General features: G+C 37.0%; 1 protein-coding gene across 1 annotated transcript in view; it reads right to left on the bottom strand.

Annotated features, from left to right (window-relative positions):
* The window catches only part of poln (polymerase (DNA directed) nu), a 78290-nt gene that overhangs the window by 20464 nt on the left and 44259 nt on the right, over positions 1–13567 (bottom strand). The window contains exons 18-19 of the mRNA XM_038270315.1: positions 12970–13027; positions 4642–4719 (exon numbers count right to left, since the gene is read on the bottom strand). Of these exons, the coding sequence (XP_038126243.1) occupies positions 4642–4719; positions 12970–13027 (136 nt within the window). The remainder of the gene's footprint in view (positions 1–4641; positions 4720–12969; positions 13028–13567) is intronic.

Below are 13567 nucleotides of genomic sequence, written 5' to 3'. Positions count from 1 at the left end.
CAAAAAGAGTACAAAGTAAGCTTTACAGAATTGGTTTCCAAGATGGAGTAGCTGGATCCCAACTGCACATTAATGCAAAGAATTGGATGCATTTGAGGTAAAAATGTATAGTTTTTATTCAAAAAAAATCCCTTTACCCTTTTAAAGAAAAATAAAATAACATAATTTGCTTGCAACAGGTGAGAAATGCTTAAAAACGAGTTACTTTTCAGATAATGTCCTACATTTTGAGATGACGTCATACACACTCAGCTTTGTTTTAAAATATATAAATATAAAAAATATAACCGTGGATGTCTGGGAGACAGTGATTCGCCTACATGTTATGAATGCCGGCGTACCATAAATGATAAATTATGAACAGTTTGTGCCTTTAAGTCGTTGCCCATAGGAAGACGTTACTTGGATATAACCTAACGGAATAACTTCGGAACAGCTCCAATCGACAAAAAAACTCATATGGGTGAGTAGAACATGATGTAATAACGTAAAATCAAGGGCCCAATGTAAAAAAAAAAAAAAAAAACTGCACAGAAAAAAGCAGTGTCTTAAAAAATAATTACACAAGACTAAAGAGTGGCATTATTTCCAGAGGTGGTAGTTATGTTTATGATGAATATCTTTTTTCTTTAATTGGATGCCTGTATCATAACCGCCAGGATGTTATTGGTTAACTTTCTCTCTGTATAAAGCTGCTCAGGCTCATTGCATGTGTTCCTTCTCAGCTCCACTAGGGAACTAAACCAAACCTGTCCAGAGCTCTAGAGGGAATCCACAAAGGATACACAATGCCTTTGTTCTCATTTTGGCTACGCTTCTGTTTTTTGTTCTCTCAGACTCTCCCACATGCCACAAGGGTACAGAAAATATCTGTTTAGAGAATTAAAAAGTACACCAAAAAAAAAAAACACAGGATGCTTTTTAAATGTGTAACAATTAGCAAGATGACATCATTTTGCAGAATGGGCTTTTCTTAATGTGTCTGACCATCTGTGTTGTGAAGGAAATCAAATTTGAAATGTAGTTCGGACAGAACAGCTTATTTCCTGCTGATTTATCTTCTCTAAATCCCTGCCACTATGTTTCTTTGAATGTGTGGACATGAATCTGGCTTCTGAAATGAGATTAAACTTCTGTCCCAACTTGACATGTGCTGAAGTGGTATCGTCACTCCTATCCTGCATTTCCTCCAGCTAACCCTGTTTTATCTGTCTGGTTACATAAGTGTGCCACTCTGTCAGGTCCAGCAGACACCCAGCAGCAGACAAACCTTTCCAGGCAGACAGTGTCCCAACATGCTCTCTTTAGTGCTACACAGCAGAGAAACAAAGACTGAAATTATCCTTTTTCAAGCAGAGGCCGTGTCCGGACAGGAGGGCTTTTGGGGTGACTCTAAATCTGGACAAGGCCAACAGTCCTTTGAAAACTGTTCGCACCTTTAAAAACATTTGCAGATGTTTCTCATTTCCTCTACATAGCTTTTAAAAAATGTGATTGCTTCTACTGTCTTTCAGCTTTCTTGCTCCTTCAGTTATTCCACAATTGCACATTGAGCCAATAGTTTTCCTGTGGATAGATTCTCTCTACAGAGCTCTGGATTCCTGCAGCTCCTCCCATGAAGTTTAACTTCTTTTCCGAATCACACCAAAAGAGCTGCCCGCAAAGATTTCTGTGAATACTCCAGGAAAGGGTTCACACTGCTAAACGCGGACCGCGTCATTAAAGAGGAGGAGCTTGAGATTGTATTACATTAACAGGGAATATATCAGACACCCAGAGTCATGGAACTCGTTTTATTCTGCAAAACTGAACGACGACGTCGGCATCAATGTATTTGGGTCCATCTGTTCCTCAGGAATCTGAACCAGCTTGGAGATTACCACCAACAAGACTAGGAGTTGCGTCTGGATGGTGGTTGTTTCTGCGCAATTTGTCTTGTATCTAGCGGGGCAGGGAGCACCAATGCTATTAAGAGGCAGCAGCTGGCCAGGGTCTGTGCTAGGGTTAGGAATGTCACAATACACTGTTTTGTTTCCTGTACGATACCGATATTGTAGGTTTGAGAATTGGCCGATACCGATATTAAACCTAATGCGATAGTAGCACCAAATTGTAATACTTATTTTATATAGTAAAATGTTAGAAAAAGTCTAATCAAGTATCATCACTAAACCAGGGAACAAAAGTAAAAAATAAAGAATGAAAATAATTGACCCTTCTAAAATGAACCAATGAGTTACAGAAACTTTTAATAAAAGCAACGTGTTTATATCAGCATAAAAATACTGGATATTTTAGATGACAGCTGTTAAAATCCGATATTAGCTTTTTGGCTTATATTGGACCAATATCTAATATTAATATCGGAAAGGGATACCCCTCGTTAGGATGAGGAATGACGAATTTCAACAGACGTCCTGCAGAGGATCGAAGGAGTATAGACTTTTTCTTAAGGTTGCTTAAGGTTTCCCTTGATTTCTAATAATGTAAATCTCACTTTTCAGATTTCAATTTTTAAAATTTAAAATACCAGAAAACCATGTATGCTTCTTCTTTAACTTAACTATGCACTACTTAGAATGTAATGTAGGAAGGTGAAAATTAACAAAGGTTATGAGGATGTTTGCCAGGCACTGGACATGTTTAATAGCCAATTTATAGATGACTATTGAATGTAAAGACTGGAAAATATATGTATTTTTTTTATTTAGATCCAAGTTTTGAAAGCTTCACATACCTTACATCTGTCCAGATTTCAGCTGACTAGCTATCATGCCCAGCCTTTTTTTAATTACTTGGCTAAAAATAGTGCATAAAGATATCCTTGACTTGAATTCAAATTATAGAGAAGATTTTAGCAAACAGTGACCCTTTATACAGAATAAAAAAAGCTAAGGGAAACAGGCAGAGCCATTAGGATTTGTGTGTTTCAATCCCTGTTATGAGTCATTACTTTTGGAAATGGCCGTGGAATTGGACTGACGCACAAGAAGACAGGAACATTGCTAAGGTCATGACGTGTTTCACTGAGCCCACTGGATCTCTAGAGAGCTAAGTGGTGTTACACGGAGCCTAAAGTACAACCTGTTTTATTGCCCAGCTCAGTTGACAGTCTTAAAATAAACAACCGATTTATCCTTTTCCCCCCCCCAAATACAATGCGCAGGGGCTTGAAGTTTTATTTTTGAAGAGAATGTGATCCCTTAGCCTTTACTAACAGTTCTTACTTCAATAAATCCCCTGTAAACTTCTTCTACAGGAAACACCTTTTACACCCACCCATTCTAAGTGGCTGGAGTATCCAATAAATTACAGATCTTCATATTAGAAATACCCTTTTACTGTTACTGCTCTAGTGAAGGACTTCTCCAATTGTGGGAACGTAAGCCACCCCTCCAAAGAACCCAACTTTGACACCTCTCCCAAATATTGCTATAATTTGTGTCACAATCTTCTTTATAAATGTATTTAACTAACCCATTCATACTCGGAACCTTTTCTTGACACATTTTCTGCTTTTTTCAACAGATTTAATAGATTTTCAGCCTACAACGCCTCAACTCTCCACCTTCTTCTAGGAATAGGCACCTATAAATGAAGACATTTTCTACATAATCCCATACAGTATGAACTCAGGGCTCCTGGTCTAACTGCTTTGCTGAACAATGACTACCCCCCATTCTTTTTAGCGCAAATGTGAATACTTTCATGATGCTCCAGTGAAAACTGCATGAAAGAAAAATTCTTTACTTACCAGAACCAACTGGGAGCATTTAATGTTTTCAACATATTTTAGGTATTTTCAAAGTGCTTAATTACTATATTTTTTTAATGAGTTCTTGAATGTCTAACTTAGTGTCTTCAGAAGGTATAACAGTGAATAGGAACCCTCTTCGTCAGTCACTCCTAAATAGAAATAAGATCTCACAACCCAGCAGAGCTACAGATAAACAAATCCCGCATTTCATCAACATTGGCTTTAAACTGACACTCACTTTCATGTATACCGTAAATGCACCCATACAGAAATATAATTGTTCATTTACACAAAACCTTCACTGTTGTTCTGTAGGTAGAAACATGGGGAATGTGAGGAATCAGTGGAGCAGAGAATCAATTCTGGAGACACTCTTTGAACTGAATTTTAATAGTTTAAAAACATAATTTCTTGAAAATATGTGCCAATAAAAAAACAGAAAAACGTTTACAACTAAAAGTAAAGCTAGAGAAAGCTTCCTGGATGGGAAGCAAAACATCTTCAAACTTGGAAAACACAGACCAGTGGTTTGTTTTTTAACTTTTGGAATAAAAATAAAGGTAGCTCTGTCATTCATATTTTAACCCATTTTTTTCATCGGTTTGAGGTTTGATCTGCTATACAGATTACTGCAACATATCTGCAGGTATATGCAATTCTACCTCAGTCCTTTTTTCCCCTTCATGTTTTATCATTAACAGAAAAGCTGCATTTATACAGGTATTTACGAATGACAAGAGGATGATTAGACCTACCTTTAGTGCTTTTTAAAGAGGTGGAGGAACTCTATCCACAAACAGCAGATAGCTAAATTGAAACGCACCTTGTTGATAGAAAATGGAGTTTGTGTACATGTCTGGCTTGACAGCAACATAAAATCCTACCTGCAGAAAGAAACGTCCAGCCGTCCTGAGGAATAAACAAGTCCCGAGGATGGACAGCCACAACCTCCTCTTGCTTTCCTGTGAAAATAATATCATCATAACTCATGGCAGAGTGAATGCTATCTAAATGTAATAAAGTCTTACAACAACCTATCATAATTTATTGCACAGCTAGCAAAAAAAAAACACCTGCTATTGAGAGTTTAATGGCCAAAGAGATTCAGAAGTAATTTAACCATCACATACCTACAGTTTGCATCATGACAGAGCAAAGTATATATTGCAAACTGAAAGCCCTGTTCAATGATAAAGGCTGTGGTTACCAAACCTTTCTTAGTCGTCCCCACTTATGATTCAAAGAAAGTTTTTGCACCCCCTCTGACCAATCTTTTTGACAGTTAAACAAGGACACAAAAACTGCAGAAAACTATAATGCAATAAAATAAACTACAATCCTCTTTAAATCACAAGCCTACCTATTTTAAAGTTCAATTATTTGGAGCTTTGCTGTTTATTTTACTGTACATTATTAAAAACAACAACAACAAAAAAAGAATTACTCTGAGCCCCCCTAAGGGGTAAGCCCCCACTTTGAGAAGCACTTGGTTAGGGGAATGTGTGCCCCAGTCTTCAAAACACAACAGGAAGGACGGGATAAAAAAAGGGAAAGACAAAATAAAATTAAAATTTATTTGATTGAATAATGGAAATGTTTGTAAAGCTGCTACGTCCCATTTAGGGGACAAAATTGTGCAGTGATCAAATGCTGACTCTAGTACAGCAGAAGTGATTAGAAACCATCCCCACAGCATCAGCATGATGATAAACCCACTAAAGCAGCATGCACCACTACAGACAAGCTGACACCAAAATCATTACCACATTCACACATGCTCACATCTGTAGACATGTACGTAACTGGGGCTTTACAAACTGCTGGAATTACCGTCTAAAGCTCTGCCACTAAGACCCAGTGAGACGGCTGTTAAAGAAAGAAGGGCTGATAGCAGCGATGGAGGAGGATTTGATGACACTGAGCCCTGTGAGTGAGAGTCAGCAGGGAGCAGAGGTGATGATGTAAGTCTTAGAGCGACAACACGACCAGAGCAGCAAAGTCAGTGTCCTCCATCTGCAGGTCATGGCAGCAGATGGATGGACATATTCTGTTGCTTCGTTCACTGGCCAATTTTTGTTCTTCTCTTTTTATTTTTCTCTAATTGTTTGGTGGCGGGACAGCCTTAAATTGACATCAGGTTTTAGATAAACAATATAAAATTGATCTTAATATCAAGCAGCTCATCTGTCAAGCAGATTTTGTTTTAATACTTACTGATTAGACCATCATAGTGTACATCATCAAAAGAATATTTTGCTCAAATATTACAAGTCTTTGAAGTACACTCCACACTTACTTACAGTCATGTCTAAGATACTTTATGTAAGAAATAACAAACGCGTCATCTTTTCCCACACATAGACTCTACTTGAGCAGCCTGTCCAGGTAAACAGTAACCTGCCCAGAAAGATTTGGACTCCACTGTTTTCCCTAAAGTCTAGGCTTACTTATACAACACACAAGCAGCATCTTCTCTCCAGCACCAGCCACCTTGTTACACGGGGTGGCATAATGCAGGAAACAGCATCAGCAGCAATTTAGTTTACTTTATGTACCTACAAGTAGGTGTTTAAGGCACAAATAAAGCTTTTAGTCTATAGGGTACCAATAAAAGAGTAAGTTGCTGAGGCCCTATAATTTCAGAAAAATGGACAGTATTGCAAATTCTACAATAAAGAGTTAAACCCTGCCATACTCCGACAAATAATCAGAATCCTGTTAGTATGTTTTGGTGCAATACAGGCTTCTCTCTTTCAGTCTCTGTTAACATTTCTTTATGAAGGAGGGGGGACTGTCATCTTTTGAATATTTGACCTTTATTTCATCATAATAATTCATTCAACCTTTTAACTACATTATATATATGTTGACAGTGAGAGTTTCTGTAATTAGTTTATCCTTTACCTGCTCCTGTTTAACTACTGTTTATGCTCAAAAAACATTCTAAATGACTTCGTTTCGAGTAAATTCTGGATGCTACCCACTCAGGACACTTGGAATACATTGGACGAGCAGTATGGAGGAATATTGACACGTTTTTTGTGGACTTTTATGGACCTTTCTGTCTCGGTCACCATAGACCTCCATTATTTGAATGTCAGCAGACAGCAAGAAGCCTCCCAGATCTCCAGATGCATTTGAGATATCAAAAAAGTACTCCAGAGTGTTGTTCAGCATGGGGGTGAGTAGAAAATGAAGGCTAATCATGTTTTGGGTGTACTATTCCTTTAAGCTCAGAGAAACACTGTATGTAATGTTTCTTCAACTTGGCATAATCTCACTCTTGAAACCTTTGCTGAGTTGTTTTAAACTTCACTGTATATTGACTAGGGATGTGAATTGGCAAGAACTAGGCGATATGATACGTATCATGATACAATTTATCCCGATACATCTAAAAAAAACACACAAAAAAACCCCACAAACAATATGTTGCCATTTTATCATAGCATGGATTTGTAAAACCTTGAGATCTTGTTGTAGTTCTAATGCAGTTGGAACAAAGCACCTGAATAATAGGCTCTAGGTTGGGGTGCTGCCAACTATCGGCTACGGGTTTAAGAGGTATATAAAAGTAAAACAATGTAATCCATCTTTGTATTCTTTACATTTAAGTTGTTATTTGAATCAGTAGTGATATCGTCAAGTAAAATATTGAGAAATTTGACAGAAACAATTTTTTCTTACACCTCCAATATCAAAACACCTCTGCCTAGCCAAAAGGCCATATTCTCTTGTATTTCTAATTTGAACGAGTGGCTGAAAGAGGTGAACGACCGTATCATGCAATATTTATACCTCAGGAAGGAAGTCATGAATTATTAATTACTCTTCTTAGACAGTCTGATCAGATTAGGACAAAAGGCATAAATTATATAAATGATTCTGTTATATTAAGGTAAGGAGTAGCAACTCTTGGAGAATGAATTTACCAACTTCCCCTACTGTATTGCCAGAGATAGACAATGTATTTTTGGTTAAAATGGATAGATTTGTTTGCGTTTCTGTTTGTGTATACCACAAAGGTAGGTGTTTTCTCTGACAACAGTATGATTTCAAAGTTTGTTAGAGGGGAAGGAATTAAAAGCATCCCAGTCAATGTTGATGTGTATAAAGGAAGAAAATTGAACATGGCTGCTTGGTAAGATGTGAAACATTCCCAGTAAGACTGCAATCAGTAGGAAAACAATGCCTACATGCGCTGCATAATGTATGACAACCAGGTTAAAAACCACAGTGGGTGTTTTATTATTTAAAGTCAGCTAAAGCAATAGATGGACCGAGTCATCTATCATATAAACATTTGAGTCCCTGTCACAATAAAAGTTTACTTTGTCATGGTGTCTTTTGTGAAACTCATCATGCTGATGAGTTTCAAAGAAAATACTGAACTAGGGCTGAAACAATCGTAAATAATCGATTACTGAAATAATTAACTAATTTAGTAATCGAATAATCGTTAACTGGAGTATAGAGACTATAAATCATACCTTTAGCTGACAAAGCAACCCATTTAGAGCAGTAATTTTGTCAGAATTGTAAAAAATATATATTTTGCATTTAAGATTAGAAAAAGAATGTTGATATGCTCTATCCAAAACTTCTCAAGTTTTAGTTTCACCTGGGTTCATTTCGTGAAAAAGTCTTCTTTAAGTTATCTTTGGCTATCTGATTATTAATCGATTAATCTAGGGCTGCAACAACGAATCGATAAAAATCGACTTTTAAAAGCGTTGGCAATGAATTTAATCATCGATTAGTTGTGTCGCACGATTAATGCGTCATCCGCCGCCGTCGTCATCACTGCCACCTGACTGAAACGGGGGAAGAAAAAAAAATACGGCAGAGCGAGCCAGCGCCGCAGGAAGGGCTGCAACAACGAATCGATAAAATTTATAAAAATCGACTTTTAAAAGCGTTGGCAACGAATTTCATCTTCGATTAGTTGTGTCGCGCAATTAATGCGTCATCCGCCGCCGTCTTCATCACTGCCACCTAACTGAAACGGGGGACGAAAAAAAATTATGGCAGAGCGAGCCAGCGCCGCAGGTGCACAGTGTTGCCAACTCAGCGACTTTGTCGCTATATTTAGCAACTTTTCAGACCCCTCCAGCGACTATTTTTCAAAAAAGTGACTAGCGACAAATCTGCCGACTTTTCACTGGCGGCTTTTGGAGACTCTTACGTGAAAGCATGTATCGTTCCTAATCTTGTCCTCCAGCGGCAGCTGCTGCCGTGAGGCGCCTCCCCCATCCCAACCCCATCCTCCCACAGGAGTCCCTCTCAGCGCTGCTGTCATAGCCACAGGATGTTTACCCTCAGCGTCCAGACTGCAAATGAAGCGCGCATGCGCCGGGATTGACGCCGCAAATTGATCACAATAATTAAAATAGCCTTTTTAAATAAATTTACTTGCAAATTATGAGGGTAAGGCTTTTAAAGTTTAAATCTTCCGGCAAAGATAAAGTAAAGAAGATGCTGCAATTTATGGAAGTAAAGCAGAATAAAATCCAGCGAGATCAGTAATATGTCAATTAATTATATGCCACATTCCCATGTAAATATCTGTCTTTGGAGGATGTGTTTTTTAGCACCCCTAGTTCTCTCATTTTTATTCCAAATACAATTTATAATTTGAATCACAGGGCTATTTTTATCTCTATGGTTCAGTATTTTCTCAAGTTCCACCTTTAACTGCTATACTTTCCTGTCTTAAAAGGCAGAACTCTTCTAGTCTAAAAAAAACCCTCATTTGTTGAAATGGGGGGACCTATTGTTTGAACCCCTTAGGGGCTTTTAAAAACAAAAATGCCTTTTTTTGCGCTTTATGAAACAAAGTAGCCTATATTTTGTAGATGTACAGCTACATTTCTCATGTAAGTTTGCATAATTTTAACACAAACATTTATTTTTCATATTGCACCAGGACAGTTAATGAGCAACCTGTACTTGTGTGCTTGTTTGTTCTGTCTAAAATGTTTATTTTGGAATAAAGAGGTTAATATAAAAAATATTTTTTGTCCGATTCATCAATTAATTGAAAAAATAATCGGCCGATTCATCGATTTTTTAAATAATCGTTAGTTGCAACCCTAGATTAATCCCAAAATTAATAGACAGATTAATCGATTTGCAAAACAATCGTTAGTTGCAGCCCTATACTGAATCACAAAGTGGCTTCTAGAGCTAAGGTGACAAGTGGCATTTTATAAAGCTTGATCCATCTAAACTATGTAACTCTTTGATGACAAAGAGAGGCTTTGAAGAAGTAGATAACAGCTGTATTTCCTATTGCCCTATTTATTGTGGTGTATGCATGGAGTACAAATGAATTTGTGTTTATGTTAAGCATAAGCCAAGCTTAAGAAAGGAGAGCTCATTTGTCTCCAGGGAAGTGAAGCAACATTTCACTTTTAAAGAATAGCGGGTTTCTATTATTTTCAAAGAAAACTCACGGCTGGGCAAAAAAAATGCACTCTCTTAATCGTGTGCAAAGCATCTGAAATGTTGTCTTTAGACAAGATCAAATAAATCTTAGCTGTAATGTTTTCTGAGGCAAGTTACCAACCCCAGTTTAGACATAACTTTCACATAAAAAATGTCTTTATCAATCAATTGTTGCTGCTCAGGACATTCAGAATTTATACATTTGCAAATCTACAAAAAATATATTATGATTAGTAACTGTAACTCTCAATAATTTTATCAAATTAATCAGTAGAAACAGTCAGAAAAGTATGCAGAGTAATAATAAATACCGTAGGAGAAGATTATATAGCTAATCAGTTCAGTGGTAGAACAAAAAAAAATCATTAACATTATTTAATCTTTTTTTACATTATTATAAAACATATTTCATTATAATTAACTGAGAATATTACATAAATTCTCTTTTTACAAAGTTTCCTTGCCACATTAAACATTTATGTATTTTTTGTTCGAGTGGACATTTATTTCACAATGATTTATTTCTTTATTTAAGACAACCTTGATGATGGCTGCAAAAGAGTTTGGTTTTTCTGCAGCCTGTACACTCATCTAAATATAAGAGGGATTTTATATTCTAAGGCCAGTAACCCCGAGCCAGCCATTAATGACAACTTTGATCAGTTCAAACTTGCACATCCTACCTGCATATAGATGAGTATATGCAGTTTCAAGTGTTTCCAGGCAATTTGTGACCTTAAGTTCAAAGTACTTTTGCAGGACCAGGCAGTAAAAATGCAAGTACAGCCATGAGACGTAATACTCATAACGGTTCAGTTGAGTTCTGGGAAATTACAAACTAAATCAGCATCCTTTCAGGTACTTCAGTAAATAAAGCAAGGCTATTTTATCTATATAGTACAATTCAGTACGAAGACAATTGAAGTGCTTTACACTAGTTAAACAATAAAATAGAAGGAAAATCAAAGCAAATACAGATAAAAACATGATAAAAGCAGGTAGTAAAACAAATAAAACAGTTGGATAACAACCCGTAAACTAATAACAGTTTAACTTCAACAGTCAAAGGCGGCTCTAAACAAATGGGTTTTTAACTTTGACTCTAAAGAACTCAGGCTTTCAGCACTTTTCCCATCTTCTGGGAGTTTGTTCCAGATTAATGGAGCACAGGAACTAAATGCTACTTCTCCATGTTTTGTTCTAGTGCTGGGGGTACAGAGTAGGCTTGAACTAATAGTCCTGAATGGTCTGGGAGGTTGATAAACTGACAACAAATCTGTTATGTATTGAGGTGCTGATCTATTCAGTGATTTATGGACTAATATATTCTCTGAGTTACAGGGAGCCAGTGGAAGGAATTCAGAACTGGGCTGATGTGCTCTACTTTCTTAGTTCTAGTGAGAACATGAGCAGCAGAGTTTTGGATCAGCTGCAGCTGTCTGATGGAATTTTTAGGCAAACATTTTTCACTGATTGATTACACTATTGCAGTAATCAATTCTACTAAAGATAAATGCATGAATGACTTTTTTTTTTATTCCGCTTGGACATTGGTCCTTTAATACTGGAAACGTTCTTCAGGTGATAAAAGGCTGACTTAGTAACTGCCTTTATGTGCCTCTGAAGGTTCAGGTCTGAGTCCATCAGGGCTGTAATCAGTGATTTCTAGCTGTAGTAGCAGAAGCTATGAGCTAACTCAGCTTTGGTTCAGCGATTATTACCTCAGTTTTATTCAGTTTGAGAAGATTATTGCTCTTCCATGTACTTATCTGTTCTAAGCATCTAGCCAACAATCAGATGGGTTCATAGTCACCTGGTGACATTGTGATTTAAATCTGTTTGCCATCTGCACAGCTATAGTAATTGATCTGTTTGTATGCTATAATTTGATGTAAAGTTAGCATGTACAGTAGATGTTGAATCCCTGTCGCCTCACAATGGAGCCTTGAGGAACCCCGCATGTGATTTTCTGGTTTCCATTTTAATGTCCCGTTCGGACACCTAAAAGTCCCTATCCTTCAAGTAATATTTCAAATAGTCAAGTGCTGTATCGAAGATGCCTTACAGTTTTCCAGATGTTCTTATAAAATCAAATGATCAATAGTGTCAAACACTCCACTGAGGTTCAATAATATCGGCAATACCAACAAAAGTTAAAAGGCTGATAAGCCCTCCTGGTTATGACAGAAAAATCTGGACAAAAGTAAAGACATCTATTTATTGCTGCATTTATTCCATGTTAATAATAATGTTTAAGATCTCTTTCAGATACCACAAATCAAGGTTTGTCTGTACCATTTCCTGGCATCCCATGTCATTATTAGGTAGTAACATGTATTAGATATTATGTTGATATTTTGGAATCAACAAAAAAGATTATACATTAAGCATAATCATTTAGCATCATAACTATAATGAGCTTTCTTATATACTTTTGAGAGAGTCATTGAATAACCCAAGCCAACGATTTTAGATGATAACAGATAAAGCTTAATAGTTGTAAAACTTCTGATGTGTAAATCAAAGACTGCGGCGTAGGGATACAGACAAGTATGAGACACATTTGAGAATCTTTAGCAGGGGACCCTGTAGACTGCGGCTGTAGACTTTTATTATCCTCATAAACCCTCTTTACTGGCTCCCTGCTCATCAGTTTCTCCACGCCTCAGGAGATCTCTACCTCACTCCTCTACATTTATCACCGCCTTATTCTCTAAACTGGTTGTAGAAATGTTTTTGTGTGAATAGGAATGAAAGCACCTTACCTTGGATGTACTGTTTCCTGCTGATTTGAAGTGGCTGCCTCGGGAGGGCTTGAAAGTTCTAGTTGGATGACAAAAAGACAGAGGTAACTCTTGTTCTGGAAGCCCATGTCAGCACCTTTTCTGCTCTTTAACAGCTTTATTTAGACAAATTACTCTCCACTGTTGATACTATTCTGGCTTTACATGCAGAAAATGTAATGGTTCCCCTTGTATCAATGGGATTGGTTGAAAATAAGCTCAGTTTATAAGTTCCAGCGTTACTAATTTAACTCCTATGTGGAGCTGTCCAAACCTTTCACTTCTGCACTTTTATAAGAGAACAGTGCTTAACTGCACTTATTGCTGTGACTTGTTTGCAATATGACGTTAAAATTAAAGAGCATACATACAGGTATGGATATATGTTCTGGTTTCTTTTTGTTCTCCATAACAAACTTCAGTCTAAGCTTTTTTGTTGTTATTTCTTACTATGAATAGTGATAATAAAAGCTCGAAACTTGCTTTAAAATCTTCGAAAGACATTTTTTAAGTTTGATGAGCAAACTGACGCTTCAAAAGTTCAGCACTGACGCATCTATAAGCCTGTAGCATATTCTCT

The sequence above is a fragment of the Cyprinodon tularosa genome, unplaced genomic scaffold (assembly GCF_016077235.1).
Source record: "Cyprinodon tularosa strain WSP-4 unplaced genomic scaffold, ASM1607723v1 ctg76, whole genome shotgun sequence".
Taxonomy (NCBI): Eukaryota; Metazoa; Chordata; class Actinopteri; order Cyprinodontiformes; family Cyprinodontidae; genus Cyprinodon; species Cyprinodon tularosa.
This window is presented reverse-complemented; position numbering and strand designations above follow the sequence as displayed.